At 39.9% G+C, this 20,616-nt stretch overlaps 3 protein-coding genes across 3 annotated transcripts; 1 reads left to right on the plus strand and 2 right to left on the minus strand.

Moving 5' to 3' along the window:
• Positions 1 to 27: 27 nt before the first annotated feature.
• Positions 28 to 6,899, minus strand: LOC121610299 (cellular retinoic acid-binding protein 1). The gene is made up of 4 exons (XM_041942336.1): positions 6,745 to 6,899; positions 5,439 to 5,617; positions 4,600 to 4,713; positions 28 to 288 (listed from the first exon to the last, which is right to left on the minus strand). Exons 1-4 carry the CDS (start codon positions 6,812 to 6,814, stop codon positions 238 to 240), a joined length of 414 nt encoding a protein of 137 aa, XP_041798270.1. The 5' UTR covers positions 6,815 to 6,899; the 3' UTR covers positions 28 to 237.
• A 3,295-nt stretch (positions 6,900 to 10,194) lies between these two features.
• On the minus strand, positions 10,195 to 15,485 carry LOC121610288 (solute carrier family 25 member 44-like). Its single transcript, XM_041942325.1, has 4 exons — positions 15,300 to 15,485; positions 13,579 to 14,241; positions 13,312 to 13,439; positions 10,195 to 12,564 (listed from the first exon to the last, which is right to left on the minus strand). The coding sequence occupies exons 2-4, from the start codon at positions 14,198 to 14,200 to the stop codon at positions 12,373 to 12,375; spliced, it is 942 nt and encodes a 313-aa protein (XP_041798259.1). The 5' UTR covers positions 14,201 to 14,241; positions 15,300 to 15,485; the 3' UTR covers positions 10,195 to 12,372.
• Positions 15,486 to 15,857: 372 nt separating this feature from the next.
• On the plus strand, positions 15,858 to 19,849 carry LOC121627799 (proteasome subunit alpha type-4). Its single transcript, XM_041966869.1, has 9 exons — positions 15,858 to 15,961; positions 16,412 to 16,437; positions 16,594 to 16,636; positions 17,226 to 17,388; positions 17,487 to 17,564; positions 18,010 to 18,098; positions 18,303 to 18,433; positions 19,161 to 19,284; positions 19,620 to 19,849. Exons 2-9 carry the CDS (start codon positions 16,435 to 16,437, stop codon positions 19,772 to 19,774), a joined length of 786 nt encoding a protein of 261 aa, XP_041822803.1. The 5' UTR covers positions 15,858 to 15,961; positions 16,412 to 16,434; the 3' UTR covers positions 19,775 to 19,849.
• The last annotated feature ends 767 nt before the right edge of the window (positions 19,850 to 20,616 follow it).

The raw sequence follows: 20,616 nt of genomic DNA on the forward strand, positions 1-20,616 counted from the left end.
GTTGAACAATATAACAAAAAGAAATAATGCTTTTGACCATTTAATTGCCAATGCTAGAAAAATTATATACAAAAAGAAATAAAGCAGTAATATCCAAGATCAGTACATGTGATTCTCACGAAAACACCGAATGTCAAAACAGATTATTTGAGATTTTTATGTGAAATTTCTCACACTGACAGTTGAGACACTGAAAGGTTATGTGTTGGAGGAAACTCTGAAGGACACAGACTTCTGCTATGCTCGTACGTAGATCCTCGTGCACACCACATCGTCCGCTCCGAAGATCTGAAACAAGATTGAGTGGAAGTTAAAAAAAATAAAATAAAATAAATCAGTAGTGCCCTGACACCACGCACACAACACATAATCCAACCCAGTACACCAGGCTTTATTCAGCCTTCTGCTAACTTGCCTTCACCAGATGGTGTGTGTGAGGGTGTTTACAGTCAAATCAGTCACGTGACATATAGGTTAGATACTGAATGTATGACAGAACATCACATAAATGACAATTTAAAAATATGCAGTGTAGCAACAATGAAAGTGAGAGAAGTTCCTCTGCAGTTGTAGCTTTCCAATCAGATGGAAATGAGGAAAAACCTATATGTGACATTTATAGAAATTGCAGTCAAAAGTAATCTCTAAACATGTAATTTGAAGTGATGAACTCCAGTGAAGTATTAACTTGTCAGATTTTTTCTCTCAGACACATTATTATCCCTACATTTCCTCTAATAATACCACAGCACAGTCCTAATTTTCTGCTGCTCTGTTACATCTCCGCTGCTAATTGCCTAAATGCTGGCTAACATCATGATATTAATTTGACACAGCTGCCTGCTAAAGAAACAGACGTGACAAAAACCGATACGAAAATGGGGAAGAAACACTGGATGCCCCGGGTTGAGGGTGGGTGTGTCCGAGTTCAAAGATTTATGGGAGTCCCAGGGGCGCAGCGATATGGCCAACTGCAGCACCACACATCATCATTATCTCGGGCCGTGCAGCGTGGCGGGACGGGGAAGCAGGCGCTCGCTGTGAAAAATGGAGCTGAGACGACTCCATCTGGCACGTGGCGCGATGCCGAGGGAGACATTAACTGGAGGTAACACCAGGGTCCATTGGCATTTCTCAACAACGTGATCAATGAGACCAATTAAAGCCAACAGGAGGACACACACAGATTTGGACCCCCCAACACCGTCGCAGCTGCACAATTTCATCTGGCTCCAGTCCCATCATGAAGTAGCCAATGCAGGACTGCATTCATCTTTAAAAAAATCAATATTTATTGGCTTGAAATGTAAAGGAAGTATATGAGGTTCCTCGCGTCGGCTAGTAAGAGTAGTTTTGCATCCTCGAGCATTTATCCTTTATCCTCTCTTTTTACTCGAGACTCTCCAAATGGCCATTATAGTCCACCCATCTTAGATCACAGTGAGTGCAGTAAGCCACCACATGTTGTCTTCATTAAGCTCCACGTCCATCCATCTTTCCCCGAGAGCCTAATTTCCTCATGTGTTGGCCGGTGCTTTCATTCAAGTTTATGAGCATTTTTCCTGTTTATAGCAAAGGATCGATCACATTCGTCTGTGTGCAGGGAGGAGAGTGAACCCGTGTTGGTAGACGTGCTCTAGTTCCCTGGAGATGAGCGAGCCAGCAGAGGAGGGTTCACAGCATTGCCCCATGCTGGCAAACACCTGAAATATTCTACAATATTACCTGAAAACAAGGACTCAGGCCTACATGATTGAAGATATAGTAATTGTTTTGGATGACTCCACTCAGCCTGATTGTCTCCCATCACTGACTGGCAAGTTTGAACTTTGAAATATACATTGATCTCAATAGTATTATTATATATCAGGTTTCTGCCCTCCAATAGTTGAATTTAATTAATGATAATTGAATAATTATGTAAATTTATAGGTTTTTAAATGCTATTTTTGCCTATACACTGAACTATCAGTATGCAAAGTACCCAGTCTGTCATCACCACCATTCACCATTCAGCTGTAAACCAGTGAAAGATGAAAATCTTTCATGTACTACGAGGTCTGGTTTCCAGGAACAGACCATAGTAAGGGTCAGAACTGTCATCTTTCTACGAAGGTTTCAGTCTGTTTCTCTGCTTCATCATTCAAATGTTTAAATCCAAAACAGCCCATTAATGTAGGTTTAAAATGAAAAAGTCTCGTTTAAATCGCAGAACAGCTGGGAATATTTCTGACCTCTCCCTCCTCAATGTCTCACATCAAATCTTATGATCTTTTCTTTGAAAAGTCACATTTTCTTTCCAGTGATTCAGCCCCACATGCAGATCAGATTACACCCAATCACTCAACAACAACACGGACAGCCGTACACGCCCTTATCTTGAATAGAAACACATTTGGCCCCGTTCAAAGCTTTGTTCCCAGTTTGAAAGCCTGCTCTCTGTCCAAATTATGGCCCCTCTCAAATGTTTTCTTGATTGTCTCTCTGCAGTAGTGAGTCACAGTCAGTAAAGAGGAGATCTCATCACAGCCAAACTGGACTCGGCTTTGTTGTCCATCTGGCCAATAAATCCAAGCAGGCCCAGATGTTTACAGAAAAAACTGCTTTGTCTTAGTGGCCTTGAATTGCCAGGAACTGGAGGCAGAAGTGTTTCTGATGGATCCAAGGTCCTGACATGCGGTCTGACAGCGAACGTATGGCAGTGAAATGTTAATTTATTCCTTTGAAATCCAGATCAAGTTTTTCTGTTAGAATAACTCACTTCCTGTCCTCCTTTTGTTCCTTTTGTGTGTTTTTATTAATCGTACGGCCAATAGTGAGATCAGCGTTAGCCAATTAAGAAAAACAAAGCTGGCCTTGGCAGAGTCCGACCTCTGGTGTGAATTTCAGACCTTTATGAAAACATCTCTTTTATGTCTTTCTTTTTTCCTCGAGGTGATGAAATAGCATAAATAAAAACAATTCATCATGATACTGTGCCGTCTCGCAGATGTGTTTATCCACACCCTCATTTGGCAAAAAAAAAAAAATAAATAAACATGAGAAATTGATGGTGTCCCCCGTGGGAGAGAAGAACATTTCTGAGGAACTACGTAGTATTTTGGAAAAATATTGACCAGATCGTTTAACATTTTCACATCTGGCGTCACCACCCAGTTATGACCGTCTGCGTAGCTTTGGTTTCTGCCTCTGCCGAGATTCTGTCTGTGTGGTCGCAATTAAAAAATAAACCTAATTGGCTTTCTTGCTGAGAGTTAGCTGAAAGGATTGATACCACTCTTGGGTCTTGATGGTAAACATGACACTATGTATCTTGCTTGTTAAACCCAGGTGTAAAAACTAGGACTGCAATCTACCAAGTATTTTCTTGATTAATCTTTTTGGTCTATAAGATGTCATCAAATGGCAAAAAAAATGTGTGTTACAAGTTCTACAATGTCCGAGCTAATGTGTTGCTAAATTTAATTAACAGTCCAAAAAACAAAAATATTCCTACTGGACAAAGAAAAGCAGAAAATATTCACATTTGTAAAGCTGGAACACATTATTTTTTTTGCCACAGTTGCTTGTAAAAACACTTTGGCCTCATCCACACATGCACAGATGTTTTTTGAGAATTAGTTTTTCGTCCTTCATTCTCCAGAAAAAAATTGTGTCCTCACAAGTAATGTTTTTAAGAAATAACCTCTGTCCTTGAAAAAACACAACTGAAGCGCTGTCACGATCATGCCAAACCGAGAGGCAATGATATAACCCTAACCCTAAAGCCACATTAGCCAACCAGAGGCCTGAGTAAAGCGATTACTGGCAGGCTGCCTGAGACTACACGTCCAAAAGGTCCATTTTCAGTGACCTAGAACTGTTGGTGTGTGTGGACGAAAGGCCAAAACGCATAGAAAAAGCTACGTTTTGAAAAATACCCATAGGTCGATTTAGCCATCTTTGCACAGAGCCAGGCTAGCTGTTTCCCCCTGTTTTCAATCTTAATGCTAAGCTAAGCTAACCAGCTGTTGGCTCTGGCTTCATTTGTTTCTGTACAAATATGAGGGTGGTATCACTGCTCTCTTAACTCTTGCCCAGAAAGCAAATGAGCGCTTTTCCCCAAAATGTGAAACTATTCCTTTAAGGATTGACGGGAACAACAGTGTTTTTGTCCTAAATTGAGGACTGTCCCTTTAACCGACCGCTTGTTTTCTTATTGGCAGAAAGAGAAACAGAAAATGGCCCATGTGGTTACAGACAGCGACCTCCAAAATTGACACCTCGTCCCACTTTGCAAAACATCCAAACATCTGTTCATTGATCTGCTGAGAGATTTCAGATGAACATCTGAGTCATTGTGTAGATTTCCTTCTTCAGTCTGATGGGATTTCTTTTATTAAAGAAAACAGAGAAAACGTTCAGCCTTTTTCTACAAAGGGAAAGAAAAGGGATGATCCTGAAGAGACACGTGGTTCCAGAGGTGAGACTTAAAAATGTGATCATCTTGTTTATACGCACATCATACACACTGTATACACTGGATTAATTTAAGTCTGCAGCTGCATGCGTCACTCTTTCTCCTATCTGTCACCATATTTCTAGTTATAGTAAACTCACCAGCACGAGTTCATCCCCTTTGAGTTCTCGGCTCCAGAAGGTCTTCGGGCCGTTCCCGCTCAGAAGAGTCTGCTTGCAGTAAATCTTGTTTTCTGTTTCCCAAGTGGCCAAGCTCTGCAGAAAAGCAGCACTTTAATGAGGTTTCCTGTATTCATCCCGTCAGTTTCACCTGGCTAACAGGACGTCAGCAGTAAAGCAAAGTGATAGATGACAGATCAATGAGGACTGTGTGTTTTATCTTTTGAATCTTTTGCATCCTTCAACCCGCCAGTTTTTGAAAAAAAAAGTTTTTATATTGAGCACATTTTTAGCTGCTTACTTGCAGCCTGTTTCTATTACTTTCATTAAAACTATGAGACTTAAAGGGAGATTCCACCAATTTTACACATGCAGTCCAGTTTACTCGTCAGAGCACCAGAGTAATACCCCATATGTGTTGTATAATGTTACCTGTGGCTCTGGAGGAAGTTTCCAAAGTCTGAAAAATAACTCTGATGATGCCACCAGGGACCAAGGCACTAGGAGTGGCATTATGGGAAATGTAGGGTCCAGTGTTTTTGGAGTTTGACACAAACGAGGCACTAAAAGTCAGGATATCTCACCCTCTGCTGCTTAGATTTTGACCTTCCCCTGTGGTTCCCCTTTAATTTGCAGAGATGCCTGCAGGATGATGCAGCTGAACCTTCCTTGGAAATCCCCAAGACTTGATTTTAGTACTCTATTATGCTTCTACACTGTTAATGTTAACTTACTCATAAATGTCAAAAAGATGAATTGATTGTAAGTGAGCATTCAGATTTTCTTTGTGTGCATCATGTGCTGTTATTGCTGTTAATTACCTTACACTTCCTCCCGTCCACCGTCTCCTCGTTAAACTCCTCTCCGATCAGGAAGTTGATCTCTGTGGTGCGGACGGTGGTGGAAGTCTTGATGTAGAAGTGCTCCGCGTTCTGTTTTATCTCCACGTGGGGCTTGGAGGCAGCCGCCACCGCCACCTTCCTCAGCATGGCATTCACACCTGCATGCACAAAGCTACCTGTGAGCCTACAGTATAAATATCAAGTAGGACTGATGAGTCTGTAAAGCCATAAATGGCAAAAAATCCTGATGACCTGATGCGCAAAACCACTTCATTGCCAGTAAATATAAGACGTATTTCTTCCAAATTACATCATCTGACATCGAGCTGTGTCACCTCACATTTTTCTGTCTGCCTCTGGCGCCAAAAGGGGTGGTAAGAAAAACTGTTTCAGAGAGAAACTTGGCTTATTTACCTGAGGAATCCGTGAAGGTAGAGGTATCTACCTCAGCCAGAGTCAAGCCACATTGAAAACAAATCACTTTTTGTTGTCAGGAGAAGATAATACAGCATTTACTTTTCATATATATATATATATAAAAGGATCCTCCGGCAACTGCGATTGTTATCACCAGATGTTGCAAATATGGAGGATGCCGTGACAAGGTGATGAGAGGGAGGAATGCTGCAGCCGTTTGTTTAGCTCTCCTGTAGGTCTTCATAGTCTGTCCTCCAAATGAGTGGAAAAGCTATTAACGCTCTCTGTCACACATGTACAGTGCAAACAATTAGATGAGAGAGCGCCTCAGTCTGTTTCCCAGCCATCCTGCTTGTATTCCATCGCTCAAACTCAGCGGCAACGCACGAGTTTGGTGTCTCGTGCTGTAATTAAAACCAGTTGTACTGCACTTTGGAACATGCAGGTCGGTGTTAGATTTAGTTAGAACTGCAGCAAAAACCTGCTCTTTAATGGAGCTAAATGTTGGACTGGGGGAAAATATCACCTTTAGTTGTAGCTTGTGTTTGTTGAATCAAATGTTAGTCTGTTGCCACCATCTAAGATGCTTACAGTCTGCATACAGTATCCAGTTTGTACCTCAGGTGTGAAAAATTTAGTATTTTTTTGCCTTTTTTTTACATTTGAAAGTCAAACATTTCACTCAACTCTGAATGCATTTCAGAATGAACCTTGACTGTAGTCTAATGTCATGTCTGTATTCCAGGTAAAGTTGCCTACAGTGCAGATAATAGACCTCTATTCATTTCACGTTCAGTCGCGATTATTTTGAAAACCCACTCAAAAACACATTCAGATCTTCATAGAAAAAACAGTAAATTGTTCTCACCCAGAGCTTTGAGCAATTCCTCGAAATTCTCGCTGCTTTTCATTTTCCAGGTGCCTTCAAAATTGGGCATTTTTCCTGTGGGGTTTTGACTGTGTGTCAGCCTCCGTCTCCTGTCGTCTGTCTCCTCCACTCCCTTTCTTCAGGCTCTTTCTCTCCCTCCGTCCGTCCCTGTGCTCCCTCCTTCTCTCCTCCCTGTGTGCAGTGATCCCGCACAGCAGACCAAACCCCCTATACCTCCGCCTCCTCTCCCACACATTAATTACACACACACATTTACAGACATTCACCTCTACACACACACACCCCTTCTTAATGGGTTATTCTCATTAGAGATTTCTGTTAATGACTGAGCTAAATTAAGGTTCAGTTGGAAGGTCTTGATACCCCCTTTCATGTGCAATATCTGATCTGATCTGAGGCTTAGTGGAAGTTAATGGTGCATTTATACAAATATTTACTCTTAAAGCCTTTAAGTATCAGTCTTTTTCTTTCACAGATTTCTCATTGACTTCTCATCTCATTTTGTTTTATATGGAGAGTTTGAGACCTCGTTTTAAAGGGTCAAATCACCCCAAAAATTTTTCTTTTCTTTTTTTTTTTCAATTCTCATTTCTATTCGATCTTGTCATTCAGATGGTTTTGAGTTTTTTTGACCATGTTGTGAGATTTCTGCTTTCGCCCCAATACAATGGATGTGAACAGAATTTTGCCTGCGTACTAATATAAAATTCAACAGCAGCTTTCTCTAAACCTAAATTGTCTGCATGGCTAGAAACCACTGCATTTTTTTGTTATTTATTTTTGCCATTTGAGATGTCTTGATGTTTAGTAGCATGAGTTAAACATATCAATTGGGCATCTTTAGTCTTTACCCACATAATTTATGCAACTGTGACTGCTGGAGCCTCATTTTAGCTTCAGCTGAACTTCAGAATACATTTTTGCATTAATGTAGAGTTTAATCAAATCTACTGGCAGAAATGGAAAGTAATATTCATAGCGGTTGTGTTTTTGTTACCTTAGAATGAGCTTTTTATATCCACAGAGGGAGCGGGTCCGTTGCACCGCCATGTTTCTACAGTAGCCCAGAAAAGACAAACCAACCGCTGGCTCCAGAGAACGCCTTTGATTTTATCACATTTTTAGAAGCCACTGTAGTTTCTCCTAAGTTGACCTGTATTCAGTTAATTGCGATCTGCCACCTCAACACTAGATGTCACTATATCCAACATGCTGGTCCTTTAAGACAGACTTGAGAAAATGTGATGTGCTCCTTTAAAGGTGAAATATTCACAAATTCACAATGATTTCCAGTAAGCCTTAGTCTCATCATTCACTATTACTGAAGATGAGACATCAGCATAAATAATAAAAGCTCCCCTCTCATACTTTTTTCTCCTTTACTGCTTTTCAAATTCTCATGTCTACCCTCTCTAGCTTCAGCTATCCAACACACACACACACACACACACACAGCTACCACTATTACATCCCATGAGATGAGAGGCCCTTCCTCTAACCCTTCCCTCCCTGACAGCCCCTCATCAATCTTTTTGACAGCGTGCCTTCCAGACACCACTTGATAATTAATGTATAGAGCAGAGCAGGGGGCACTCTGTCATCCCACCATGAAGTGTCAGCTAGAAGAAGCCTCCTTGTTTGTTTCATTCATCAGTACATTTGTCTGTTGGTCTCTGGGTAAGGTTTTTTTTTTTCAAGAGGGCAGAGTGAACATTTGATTGCAGCACAGAGGGAACGTTTGAGGATTTGTGACAAGCGTGGAGGGAGAACATGAGATGAGAGAGAACTCTCTGCTGCCACCTATCGCCCCGTTTATGAAAACAACTTTTAATGTTGATAGTATTTTCACATTCAGGCGTTTTTATGGCTTTGGAAGGTTTAATCTGACTTTAAATGCAGGATTTTTCACTCATATGCAGTTAATTCTCCTGTGCGGTAAATCTTTAAAGTTTAAGTTTTATTCACTCCTATATTTAAAAATTTGAGTTTACATCACAATGAAATGAATCCAAAAACAAGCATCTCTTCTGTTATATTTTAACATAAAGCCCCTTTAAAAAAAATACTGAATATATTCTGTATTTCACAAAAACAGTATTTTACAATACTTTTATAATAATGCTATTATTATTATTATTATATTAGTATAATATTGAGGTGCCAGGAGCCTTAAAATCCCATTGCAGGTTCAGTCTTTTATTTCTTTGCCATATTCCAAATTGCCTAAAGATTCATTCTGGTACTGGATGTTGCAGGGCTCTGTATGGTCAAATCAGCCAAAACTGTCAGGAAAAACACTTGATTTAAACCGAGCTGGCTTTGCCTCAGTAGATCCTTTGAGCTCATTACCTAAGTAACATAATGAGATATGACCTCTGATGTCAGAGCGTCACCTTCAGTAAGATGTATGGACGCCCCGCAGTCATGGGAACATCAAATATAATGCACCTACAACTTCTCCGGCCACAGAATCAAATTTTCTCCCACCGGACCTTCTTAACTGCACAATCAACTACAGGAACACACACAGCTAACGTGTTTTTCTGCATGTTACACTTCACACAAAGCCTCTCCATACACACATGCTGCTTAAGTTCAACATAGTGTTCTTATATTTGTACAGCAAAGATTCTGCAGACAGCCAAGAGACACATTATCCCCCCTGACTGCTTTTTAATTTTTTGGTCCAATATTTGTTACTTATTGCCTCACCAAAGAAAGACCTTAAGTTAAGTGGTCAGATGTACTTTGTCTGCAATGCCTTGTTAAACATTTATTTTTTAAGGACTCTGCTAAAACCTGGCCTTTATTTTTTTCATGTCTAATCAGTGGTTGGGGGGTTTATGAGATTAAACGCACAATAAAAAGACTTAAAACTACCATTAAACACCTTTAAAACTGTTTCACAGCGCACTTGAGTAGTAAATAACATGATAAATCAAACAGGGAGATTTATCAGCCAATATTAGTTTATCAGACATATAAATATTGGTATGATCTGTAAATCAGATGATAATGACAAGACATTGCAGTACAGAAGTTTAGCCATTACAGTTTGTTCACCAGAGAGTGCTGGCAAGTTTAATTTTCAACTGGAAAATGTGTCATTAACTACATTTCTTATTTATTTCCTATTGTTTGTCAGTGCTTTGTGTTCATGTCGGAGAAACAATTTGAAAATGAAATATTTATATCGGTGTCAGGCTCTAATTGGGTTCATCTAATAAACATTTTTCAATGCAGGTTTAAGTGATCTGACATCTGAAATGAATACAGATCCGGTCAGATATGACATCTGCTAATCATAACATTTTAAAACTGAAGACTCAATAATGAAATATGAATTCCCCCCAAAAAAGCACAAATCAAATAAGTTAGTGCAACAGTAAAAATACAAAGTGACTTTTTTCAGCAGCAGCAATGTTTTTATTGACTGAACAGAAGCAAAGACACACTGAGACAACACATGATGTGAAACCACGTGTATATTCTGTACATGACAGTCGAGTTCTGATTTACAACTGAAGACTAATCTCTGTTGCTCGCTGACAATATGATCACATGTTTACAGTTACTGAAGGTTGATGCAGAGATTAAAATTAATGACTGTATAGTCAATCTTCTTCAATCAGAAGTTTAGTCAACATGCCTTTTAAAATCCAGTGTGTAGGATTTAGCTGTATCTAATGGTGAGGTTGCAAATTGCAACCAACTGAACACCTTAATCCTTCCCTACAACGGCTGCTGATTGGTTTGTCCATTCTGGGCTACTGTAGAAACATGGCAGTGCAACAGGGAGGACTCTGTGATAGGACTCCCTCTCTGTAGATGTAAAGAGCTCAAACCCATTGAACAAAAACACACTGGTTCTTATTTTCTTTATGTTGACAATTGCCCCAAAGAAAACCAAATGTGTCGCTGCATGGAAACGTGTTTGAGAAACTTAAAACTGCAATTGAATCTACAAGGTATTCCAGAGTTCATCTGGTATTCATTCAGTGTTTACAACCCACATTGGCATAGCCTGAGTAAATGTATAAATACCTTCAGAAACATTACCAGACACTATGGCTTCACTGAACCAAACCCTCAGATTTATATATTTGCCTTTGCCTAAACTCTCCTTTCTCTATGTTGAAAATATCTGCAGTAATGTCACGTGTATCTAATGTTCAAAAAATAGGATCAGTTCTACAAACTGATCACATTTGATGTTTAATTTTATTAAGAAAAGAATTGCCTCTACTAAAAAGCCATTAGGGGCAAAAAAAATTACAATCATCACCATCAACACTCAAAATTATTCAATTTAAACAAACGAGAAAAAATTGAACATAATGTAAGAATTTTGAAGCTCGGATACTTCTGTGGTCTTAATCCCAAAACAACCTGAAGAAAATAAATTAGGTACATTGCATTCCTTTAAGACGTTATTGACACAATTTACAAGTGCACGATCACATTTTGTGCTGAAGAGGATAAAACATTTACTGTCACAATAGGGAAACAGCATTATTTCTGCTGACTGTCCTTCAATCTCTCTTGTCTCAGGCTTTCAACTGGCAGCGCAGCACAACAGAAATACTTCAGTTATGCTCAACTTCCTGGATACCATTACACCAAATCAGCCATTTATTAACCATCTTGATCAGTGCAGTATTTTCTACAATGCCGGACAGACAGCAGTCTCGTATGTTACAAAAAAGCTGATAAAATACTGTACTGTGTACTGTTAGGTAAGGAATTTGTCATTTATTTTGACTGTGGAGTGTACAGGACAGCTGCAATTTAAATATACCTACAACACAGAGGCTGCCATGATACACAGATTCAAATACCGACTGTTCTTCCAATGAACATTCAGCAATTAAAAACAAAAAGCAGATTGTCTTGATCACACTGTGAAGGCAGAAATTTTAAAAGGCCAGGAAAAAAGAACTGCAGAGCAGACATACAGTAGAAGCCAGGTGTAAGGAAACAAACACTTGGGAGATTGAGAATGTGTCCTCGGGAGTTATACTTCCATTATACTACCATCTTCAGGAGTTATACTACCTTTCTCCACCTTTATAAGGGCCCAGCACTGCTTGGCTTTAGGACAGCATGACTACAGTTACTACAGTAGCCATCGCCCTAGTTGCACAAACTGTCGCAGTCTCAGCAGCCATTTCCACTTTTCTCCACTGCAAAGATACTTGAACATGACAGCAAAGTGTACATTGATACATCAACTTTTTTTTTTTACCAAATACAGAAAATGAATCCTGTAATGTTGCATCAATTTGTCTGCATCTTCCAGTGTTAAAACATCACATTCACCATTTCGATTGCACTAAAAAGCAACAACCCTGTTAAGCAGCATCACAAACTGTGAACCTGGCTCTGGTATTTAGGCTTTTAATCTGCAACTAATATGTGGGTATGTACACATATGTACATGTTAATGTCCTATACACAGATGTTTTGTGTTTAAAGTGGCCTGATTTCTTTTTGTTCCCCAGACTGTTACTTTAAAACAAGCATTTCTTTCATCCACTGCTCTCACAGGAAGTCTAACTTGAGGGCTAAAATGGCACATGGTCCGTACAATTTCTGTCCAGGTCTCCACTACCAGTGTCTCGAGTCCACAAGCTCCGGCCGCAAACTCAGTTTTTTTAGCGTCTCATAGCCGACCACCATGACGATGGCAGTGGGTGTGGACGAAATGATGCGTGCCGACAGTCCTTTGGTCAATCCCCAGCAGCCCTCCTCTTTGATCAGCTGCCTGAATGTCTCGATGACTGAAGTCCTTCCTTCGACCTGAACAAAACACACATTCAGCACATGTTGTGTTGTTATGTAGAACAAGAAGCCAGTTTCACAACTTAGCTATAGCTGGATGATAAATTGAGTTACTTTGATTAGTTCACAATGTAAAATGTCTACATTGAGTGAAAATTCAGTAATTACAACATGAGCAATATTGATTATTTTCAGTCAGTGACCTAATCTGCAGTAATATGCAGAACTCAGACAATACATTGGAAACTGAATTTGGTCATTGGCGATTTGATCAATTAATTATGTGAAGACTTAACAAGCAACATTTCAGATTAATGAAGCAGAAATGTGTACATGTTGAACCTTCAGGGCATAGCTTTTCTAAGACATTATCATGTAAATTAATATTCATTTTGGTGATTGGGTCTTCAAGGCGTCACTTGACTTGAACTGACAGTACAGGAAGAGCTTCTCTGATATGTCAATATATGCAAATTACAGACGAGTGACATGGTATCTTAAAACTTTCTGTACACATACAAAGAAAGCTAATTATTAACATTCATTGTGTCAGCTATTGAAAAATATCTAACTAAAGTGGGCTTTACGGCACTGTTCTGGCAGCTTTCTCCACACAGCCAGAAAAACATATAATGTTTTGATGCTTTAGGCAATGAAAAGTCATTGATCTCTAAGATACTGGCAATATCTCAGAGACTAGATAACCAAACAAAAACTATCTGGACTGAGTGTTTGCCTGATAGATGCACAGTAAACGACAGTTACCTGCACTCTGGCTCTGACCACATCCATTGGGTTGGTGACAGTTGAGGCAGTAGCAGCAGCTAGAGGTCCAGCCATGGCTTGTAGAATCAGATGAGGGCAGTCACTGGGAGCCAGTTTAGAGAGTTGCTCTGTAGAACATTACACATACAGATACTTGATTAACCACATGGCAAGGACTGGTAGACTGTATAAATACAGCAGAGAAAGTGCAATTAATGCAGTGCTTTATAATTTAGAAAACATACAAAACAAATTCCAACCCCTTACCAGCATAAAAATGATAGAAAGGCCACCAAACAGCACTGTTTGGGATATAAGTGAGTAATGAAGCCACATATCCCCTGTAGAAGCCCCGGAAACCATCAGCAGCAAAGATCTGAGCCATAATGTTCCTGGTTTGGCCGAACACTTTTTTGGACTTTCCATTCTCTGTGTTAAGCCGAAAGCGGGTGAGGTGCTCCCCTTGGCCCTGCATCATCAGCTGCTGAGAGATAACATCTATGGGAACAGTGATGCTCTGAGCAACCAGGGAGGCTGAGCCACCTGCCACCAGTGACTTGAGCGTATTGTCCTCAGAATACTGGGAGACATACTTCCTCACCAGCTCGTAGGTGGTTATGTAAGCCTGGCCTGAGATTAGTGTGAAGGTGTTGACCATGAAGCCGCGATAAAGGCCTTGAACACCCTCCGACCGCAGAATCTTGAAGAAGGCGTCAAAGGTGCCACTGTAGAGTGATTTGCCCCTCTGCACCTGCAGCCGAGTGCGGATGAGTGTGGCCGGGTAGACGGTGGCCCGGATGGTCATGGTCATGAACAGCCCGAAAGAGTAGAACTTCCTTTTATCGAGGTCCTCCCACTCGATGATCTGGATGTTCCTTTTCTGCTGCATCCTGCCAGCTGTTGGTGCCCCCTCATCAGACTGATTCCTGCCTGACAGCATAAACAACAGCAGCATGGTCAGTAAACTCATTTTTACGAGGCATGGGAGTTTGTTTTTTCCAACTTCATGTCACATTATCATTATTATTCTATACTACAATTAATAAACTCGAACAAACTAGCAAATGTACCTTGAGTGAGTTTTCTTTTCTTACAAATCTACACCAAAGGCAGAAAGAGCACAAGAATATCCTTGTGAAATCTTGTTAAATTGACCAAAATACTACTCAAGAAAATTATTTGTGTAAAAGGAGCTGTTTTAAAACAGTAGTTTTAAATTTAGACTTAGCAATCTGCTTGTAACAATTTCAGTATTATTTCTGAATGCCCTACTAAGGGTGAGAAATATTGATAAAACCATTTCTCACAAACGGTATAGTCACAATATTGGTATTTCATGTGATGGAAACACTCTATTCCATGAACATGTATTCCATCAGTATTCATGGATAAAATAACGAGAAAATAAATGTCTGTCTTTGGCTGAATCAGCATATTAGATAGCTTTCGTATAGGCCAGTGGCATCACTGCATTAATGCAAAAATCATACAACAACTGTCCTTCATCAATGATATTTGTCTCCAGTTATGTATGAGGGAGAGTACAAGGGTCAGGCTGCAGGACGACTTAGCTAGCTAAAGCTATCTACGTTGTTTTAGACACCCAAGCAGCTTTAGCAAATGCAGCAGCATGTCGGTGTTATAAATGTGTTCTTACAAATGTCGCTTTTCTTGTCCAGTAGCTTAACACCATCAACATTAGCTGGCGTTACAACGGTTTGTACATGACCCCAGCGGCAAAATCAGTCAGAGGACAGCATGTTCCCGAGTCGGAGTCAGAACTAACTTACTACATCAGTCGTGTGTGAGCTAATAACACTTATGACACCCGACAAAGTAAGCCACACAACGACAACGACGGACGTTAAATAAAATCTGTCTGTCGTTGTCTGCTAGATATGTTCGTATGGTTTGAGCTTGTGTTAGCTAACAGTGAGTTTGTCCTAAGTTCTATAACGTTAGCATTAGTATGATTAACAAACACTTACCTCTTCGGACAGATGTTAATTACAAACGCATGTCTGTAATGTCAGTCAGACTGGAAACATCGTGTCATCAGCCGATTAAAGAATATGCTATTTAGAATATCGTCATTCAGTAGCTTGATGTTAGAACGCCAACGACGTGAAAGTTAGCTAACCCCTAGCTAGTCAGCTAGCCAACCGTCAGGTATCTTCCCGTTCCCATTCAAACACTGCTGGAAGAACCAATGACACGCCATAGAGCTGTTTCTTCTTCTACTTTCATGAAGAAGAAAGTAGAAGAAGAAACATGTCCATGTTCATGTTCAGTTGTCCCATTACTGTCACCAGCAGGGCTGGAGGGGAACACCATGATTATGAAATTCTAGCCACTCCCCTTTACAGTATCTACACTGTGTAGACAAGTACAATTTCAGTGAATTCTTGTAATTTTTAGATCTGAATGTCTTAACAGATCTTTAAGTCAGTGCATTTTACTACTTATTTACACCTCGCTGACCTACACACGCAGAGTGATAGGTCCTCCCACTGGAAGGTGGCGCTATTGAGCATCCTCGGCGCCTCCCCGGTGTGTCTGTGAGGAAACATCAAACTGAAAGTAGTGGACCTCTCCAGGTTGTGAAACACTCATAAGGAAAACTACGCAAACTTACACCGTTTCACATAAGGTAATATATTGTTATTTTAATCTTTACTATAGTATTGTTAGATTCCTCCTCAGTTTTAGAGTTTAAGTACAGTTTGACTGTGTCCCGTCAGAGTACTTTTTTCATTATGAACTAGCTAGCTAGCCAGCTAATGAACTAGCATGCTCAGATACTGCAGATTCATTCTGTTCAGCAGCAGTTAGCTTAGCTAGCTGTCATGTACTGAGGCAGAGAAAAGTGGATTGTAAACGACGCTTGCTGTTGTTGTGAGTTAACGTGTGTGCAAATTCATAATCAGACAATTTGCTGAACAGTTTATGTTCGCCGATTTGTGAGGAAGGAGATATTTGCTTCCGCATATATGAAATGAATGACTTGGTATCAATACAAACAGGGTGAAACGTATTTCTTACCACTGTTTGGTTTGTGCTGGTTGCCCCATCGCCTTATAATTGCTGCTGTATTTTGCAGGACAGTTTCAGTGGGGTGAAAAAATGGTAGGTAACTGTTGTACTTGTCACGAATATCTCTTATGCATGTACAAAATATGTAATGTCTTATGTATGTAATATGTAATGTATGTAATAATACTGCTCCTTTTTCACAAGTCAAGTTGGTGTCAAGTAATGACTGTTCTTTCTTCTTTTGTTTAGTCTCGTAGATATGATTCCCGAACAACCATCTTTTCTCCCGAGGGTATGTTTAATTTCTTTTTGATCATAAAATTAACTAAAATTATCAAATACAAGATGCCTGTTGTGCCATTGTATAACTTTTGAAAAACTTGCATGTCTTGTTCATTATTTCATGCAATTTCCACACAAATATAATGTTTGATGTGGTAAATATTTTGGTGTTTGGCAACTTTTGTGTCAAAGATACTAACAGTTGAACAGTGATTGTAATGATGGACCAACCAAAGGGTGTGTGATGTATGTTAAAGACAATAGGTTCAGACTGTTATGCTTAACTTACTAATATGAGCTAAAGGTTCTTTTTTGCCCTTGGTAACAGGAGTCTTACAAAATAATCATAACTTGGGGTCCTCTTATAAATCTTTAACCACATCTCACTGCCCTCATCAGAGGAAATGCATTGATTAAGGGCGTGACATGCAATGGGAAGCTCTGGAAAAAGCTTGGAAGCGCATCTTAAGTTACATTTACTTTGTCCGCCTACTCAGCTTCTTCAACTGGCCAGTGTGTTTCAGACATATGTGTCTTTAGGATTGTAGTTGATTCTAGCCAAGCATGATTAATATAACCTTTGTGACTGTTTTTTACAGGACGCCTGTATCAGGTGGAGTACGCAATGGAAGCAATTGGTCACGCTGGAACATGTCTGGGGATTCTAGCAAACGATGGAGTGCTGTTAGCAGCAGAGAGACGCAACATCCACAAACTGCTTGATGAGGTTTTCTTCTCTGAGAAGATCTACAAGCTCAATGAGTAAGTGAACTGAGCTACAGAAGGAAAAAAACTCAGTTATCACTCTTTTCAGGCTAACATTGTACTGTGGTCTTGTGTGTGTGATCGTCTTTTTTCAGAGACTTGGCTTGCAGCGTTGCTGGGATCACATCAGATGCTAATGTACTGACAAATGAGCTGCGGCTGATTGCACAGAGGTGAGTTTCAGAGGAAAACCTGCCATCTGTACAATTTTAGGGCTGTCCGAAAAACCTCTTTTAGGCAGTCGATCTTCAGCATGTTTTACATACAGATTTGTTTGTTTTAAAGGAGCAAGCCAGCAGCAGTAAATGTGAAAATATTTGCGTAGGCGCTCCGGTAGCTCGCCTAGTTGAGCATGTGCCATCTATCAATGCTGACTCCTTACTGCAGCAGCCTGGGTTGCTGCATGGCATCACCTCTTTCTCTCCTGCCTTTCCTGTCTCCAGGTGTCACTATCTGATGAAAAGCAGAAAGGCACAAATTCATTGATGCCCTTAAATTACTAGCCTGTTGAATGTTGGATTTGAAGATACTTAATAACTTTCCTAAATGACAGTCCTTCAGTTTCTACCTATTGGTCAGACTCACCAGCAACCGTTGACTAGTTTAATATCTCTTCAGATATTTATTGCAGTACCAGGAGCCAATACCCTGTGAGCAGTTGGTGACAGCCCTGTGTGACATCAAGCAGGCATACACACAGTTCGGAGGTAAGATGCACAGCCGTCCTCCTCTAGTTTATTGCCCGTCTCCTTTGGAATAAACATATTGTCTGCCAAAAGCACTTGTATTATACTTAATCTAAGGTCGTATTAGTAAACGAGGTACAAGAATATTGAGTATTGAGTATTCTCGTGTTTGTGTAAAGACACAGATGGATTTTGGCATTCTGTAACAGCTTTGTGTTTTGACAGGAAAGAGGCCGTTTGGTGTTTCTCTGCTGTACATGGGCTGGGACAAACACTATGGCTTCCAGTTATACCAGAGTGACCCAAGCGGCAACTATGGAGGCTGGAAGGCAACCTGTATTGGCAACAACAGTGCCGTAAGTCTAGAATGAGGCAGGAAAAGGCAGGAAAGGCAGCACAAACAAACATGGAGTGAACATGAACAGAATGGGGTATTTCTGAACAGGAGGAGGTTTCCAACTTGCCAAAAAAAAAATCAGGAGCTTGTACCTGAAAGAGGGGCTACTTTTGACACACGGATGTGGTTTAGATATAAAATGTCTGAGACGGGCTATAAAACCAAATTTTGCAAATGGTGTGACAGACCTGTCCCCACAGCAGGCTGAAACACCAAAAACCTCTTTCACCAACTCTGTATACTATTAACATTTTGATATTTTATGCAGGAATATTTATATTTTGTTACACAATTAATCGGAATTTTGCACAAAGGTTCTAAATAAAAGGAGAAAAATATGAGTAAGTTGCTTTTATTCATGAGTATATACAGTTATTCAAAATGTAATAATCAACAGGCCTTTCCCTTTGGTTATTTTAAAGAAACTTTTCATTAAATTTATAGAAAATATGCTATATCGTGATATGTATCGTTATCTAGATATGAAATTATGTAGTGCACAGCCCTACAGTGCTGCTGGTCTAATCAATGTATGTTCTAAATGCCAGAAATAATTTAATAATTTCAGATGCCAGTGCAACGTCAGTCAGTTTAGAGGTCGAAACAATAAACATATCCGTATGTCATGGTGAATTTTTACTCTACTCTTATCCCTGTATGGTGATGCGTCGACCTCTTGGCCTCAGGCTGCAGTGTCCATGTTGAAGCAGGACTACAAAGAGGGAGAAATGACTCTGTCCTCTGCTCTGGCTCTGGCTGTCAAAGTCCTAAACAAGACAATGGATGTCAGCAAGCTCTCAGCAGAGAAAGGTGAGGTTCAGAAGTGCTTTCTTGAAGTTTTACTGTCATATTCTGATTTGTTTCATGTGAATTGAAACTGTCAGTGACTCCTAAATTGGAGCATCTTAACTGTCATTGTGTTACTGTGAGAGGTATGGTTCAACATAGGTAAACTGTCCGCCAAGTTCTGAAGTGTTGCATAGCAGTCAAGTTAGTAAAGGCTCTCAACTCTAAGAACTTACAGCTAGACGTACAATAACAGCTGCTCAGTTATTAATGGCCAGACTCTGTTTACTTCCTGGATGCTAAAGATTACATACAGGTGCTAATGCTTGATCTGTACAACACCTCATTGACTGTTTCAGTGGAAATTGCCACCCTGACACGAGAAGACGGGAAAACAAAAATCAAGGTCCTGAAACAGAAAGAAGTCGAGGAGCTCATCAAGCGGCACGAGGCTGAGGAGGCTAAGGCTGAAAAGGACAAAAAGGAGAAGGAGCAGAAGGAAAAGGACAAATGAGCAAAATCACGTTTCCCCCTCATGTCACCAAATTGTGTATTGTTTTGTCTTTTACATTAAAAGTTTGGAAACTGAGTGAAGTGTCGTCATCTGTATCCTTGTCACGACATTTAAAAGACCTTTTATTATTGATATAAATGGGGTCGACCAAAATATTACATTTCATACAATTCAGCAGCACCAAAACTACAGCCTCTAATATGATTTCTTCTACTGATCCTACAAGTTTAATATTACTTGAAAGCAGATACAAGTGTTTTACCTCAGTTGGTCTTAAAGCATGCCATTGAAAAGCTGCTGCTGCTCCTCATGTTTTTTCTTTATGGAGGTTGTTGAATATGTGTACTTGCTATTATATCCACATGATGGCGCTATCAGTCCTGTTGATGCACCTGTATTGAGGTGTGTGTGCAGTAAATCTGACAAAACTTGGCTCGTTTTGTTTTTCTAATTGCATGGTTTGACTCAGTGCATTTCTGAAATAATTTAAAGCTCCATTTCAAAAGACCTCCGATAAATATCACATTCAGCCTCCAGTTTTATTAAAATCAATTATCTACGATACTTCTAACACCAAAGGAGGTTGATGGAATTGTATTTATCATAATTGACAAGTATTTATTATAACTGACACATTTTTAATGAACTACAGCTGGTTACACACTTCATTTTGGTATAAATCACAATATAAAGACTTTTCCAGACAGGAAAAGGCAATACCTTTTATGGACTGAGATGAATCCAGATGAAACTAATTTTCCGTAACATTGAGTCTAACTGCTAAACAGTTTTTTTTCTGTTGACAGGCCCAGTTAGCATGACATCCTTCAGTTTCTCATATC

Source organism: Chelmon rostratus, chromosome 1 (assembly GCF_017976325.1).
Source record: "Chelmon rostratus isolate fCheRos1 chromosome 1, fCheRos1.pri, whole genome shotgun sequence".
Lineage (NCBI taxonomy): Eukaryota > Metazoa > Chordata > Actinopteri > Chaetodontiformes > Chaetodontidae > Chelmon > Chelmon rostratus.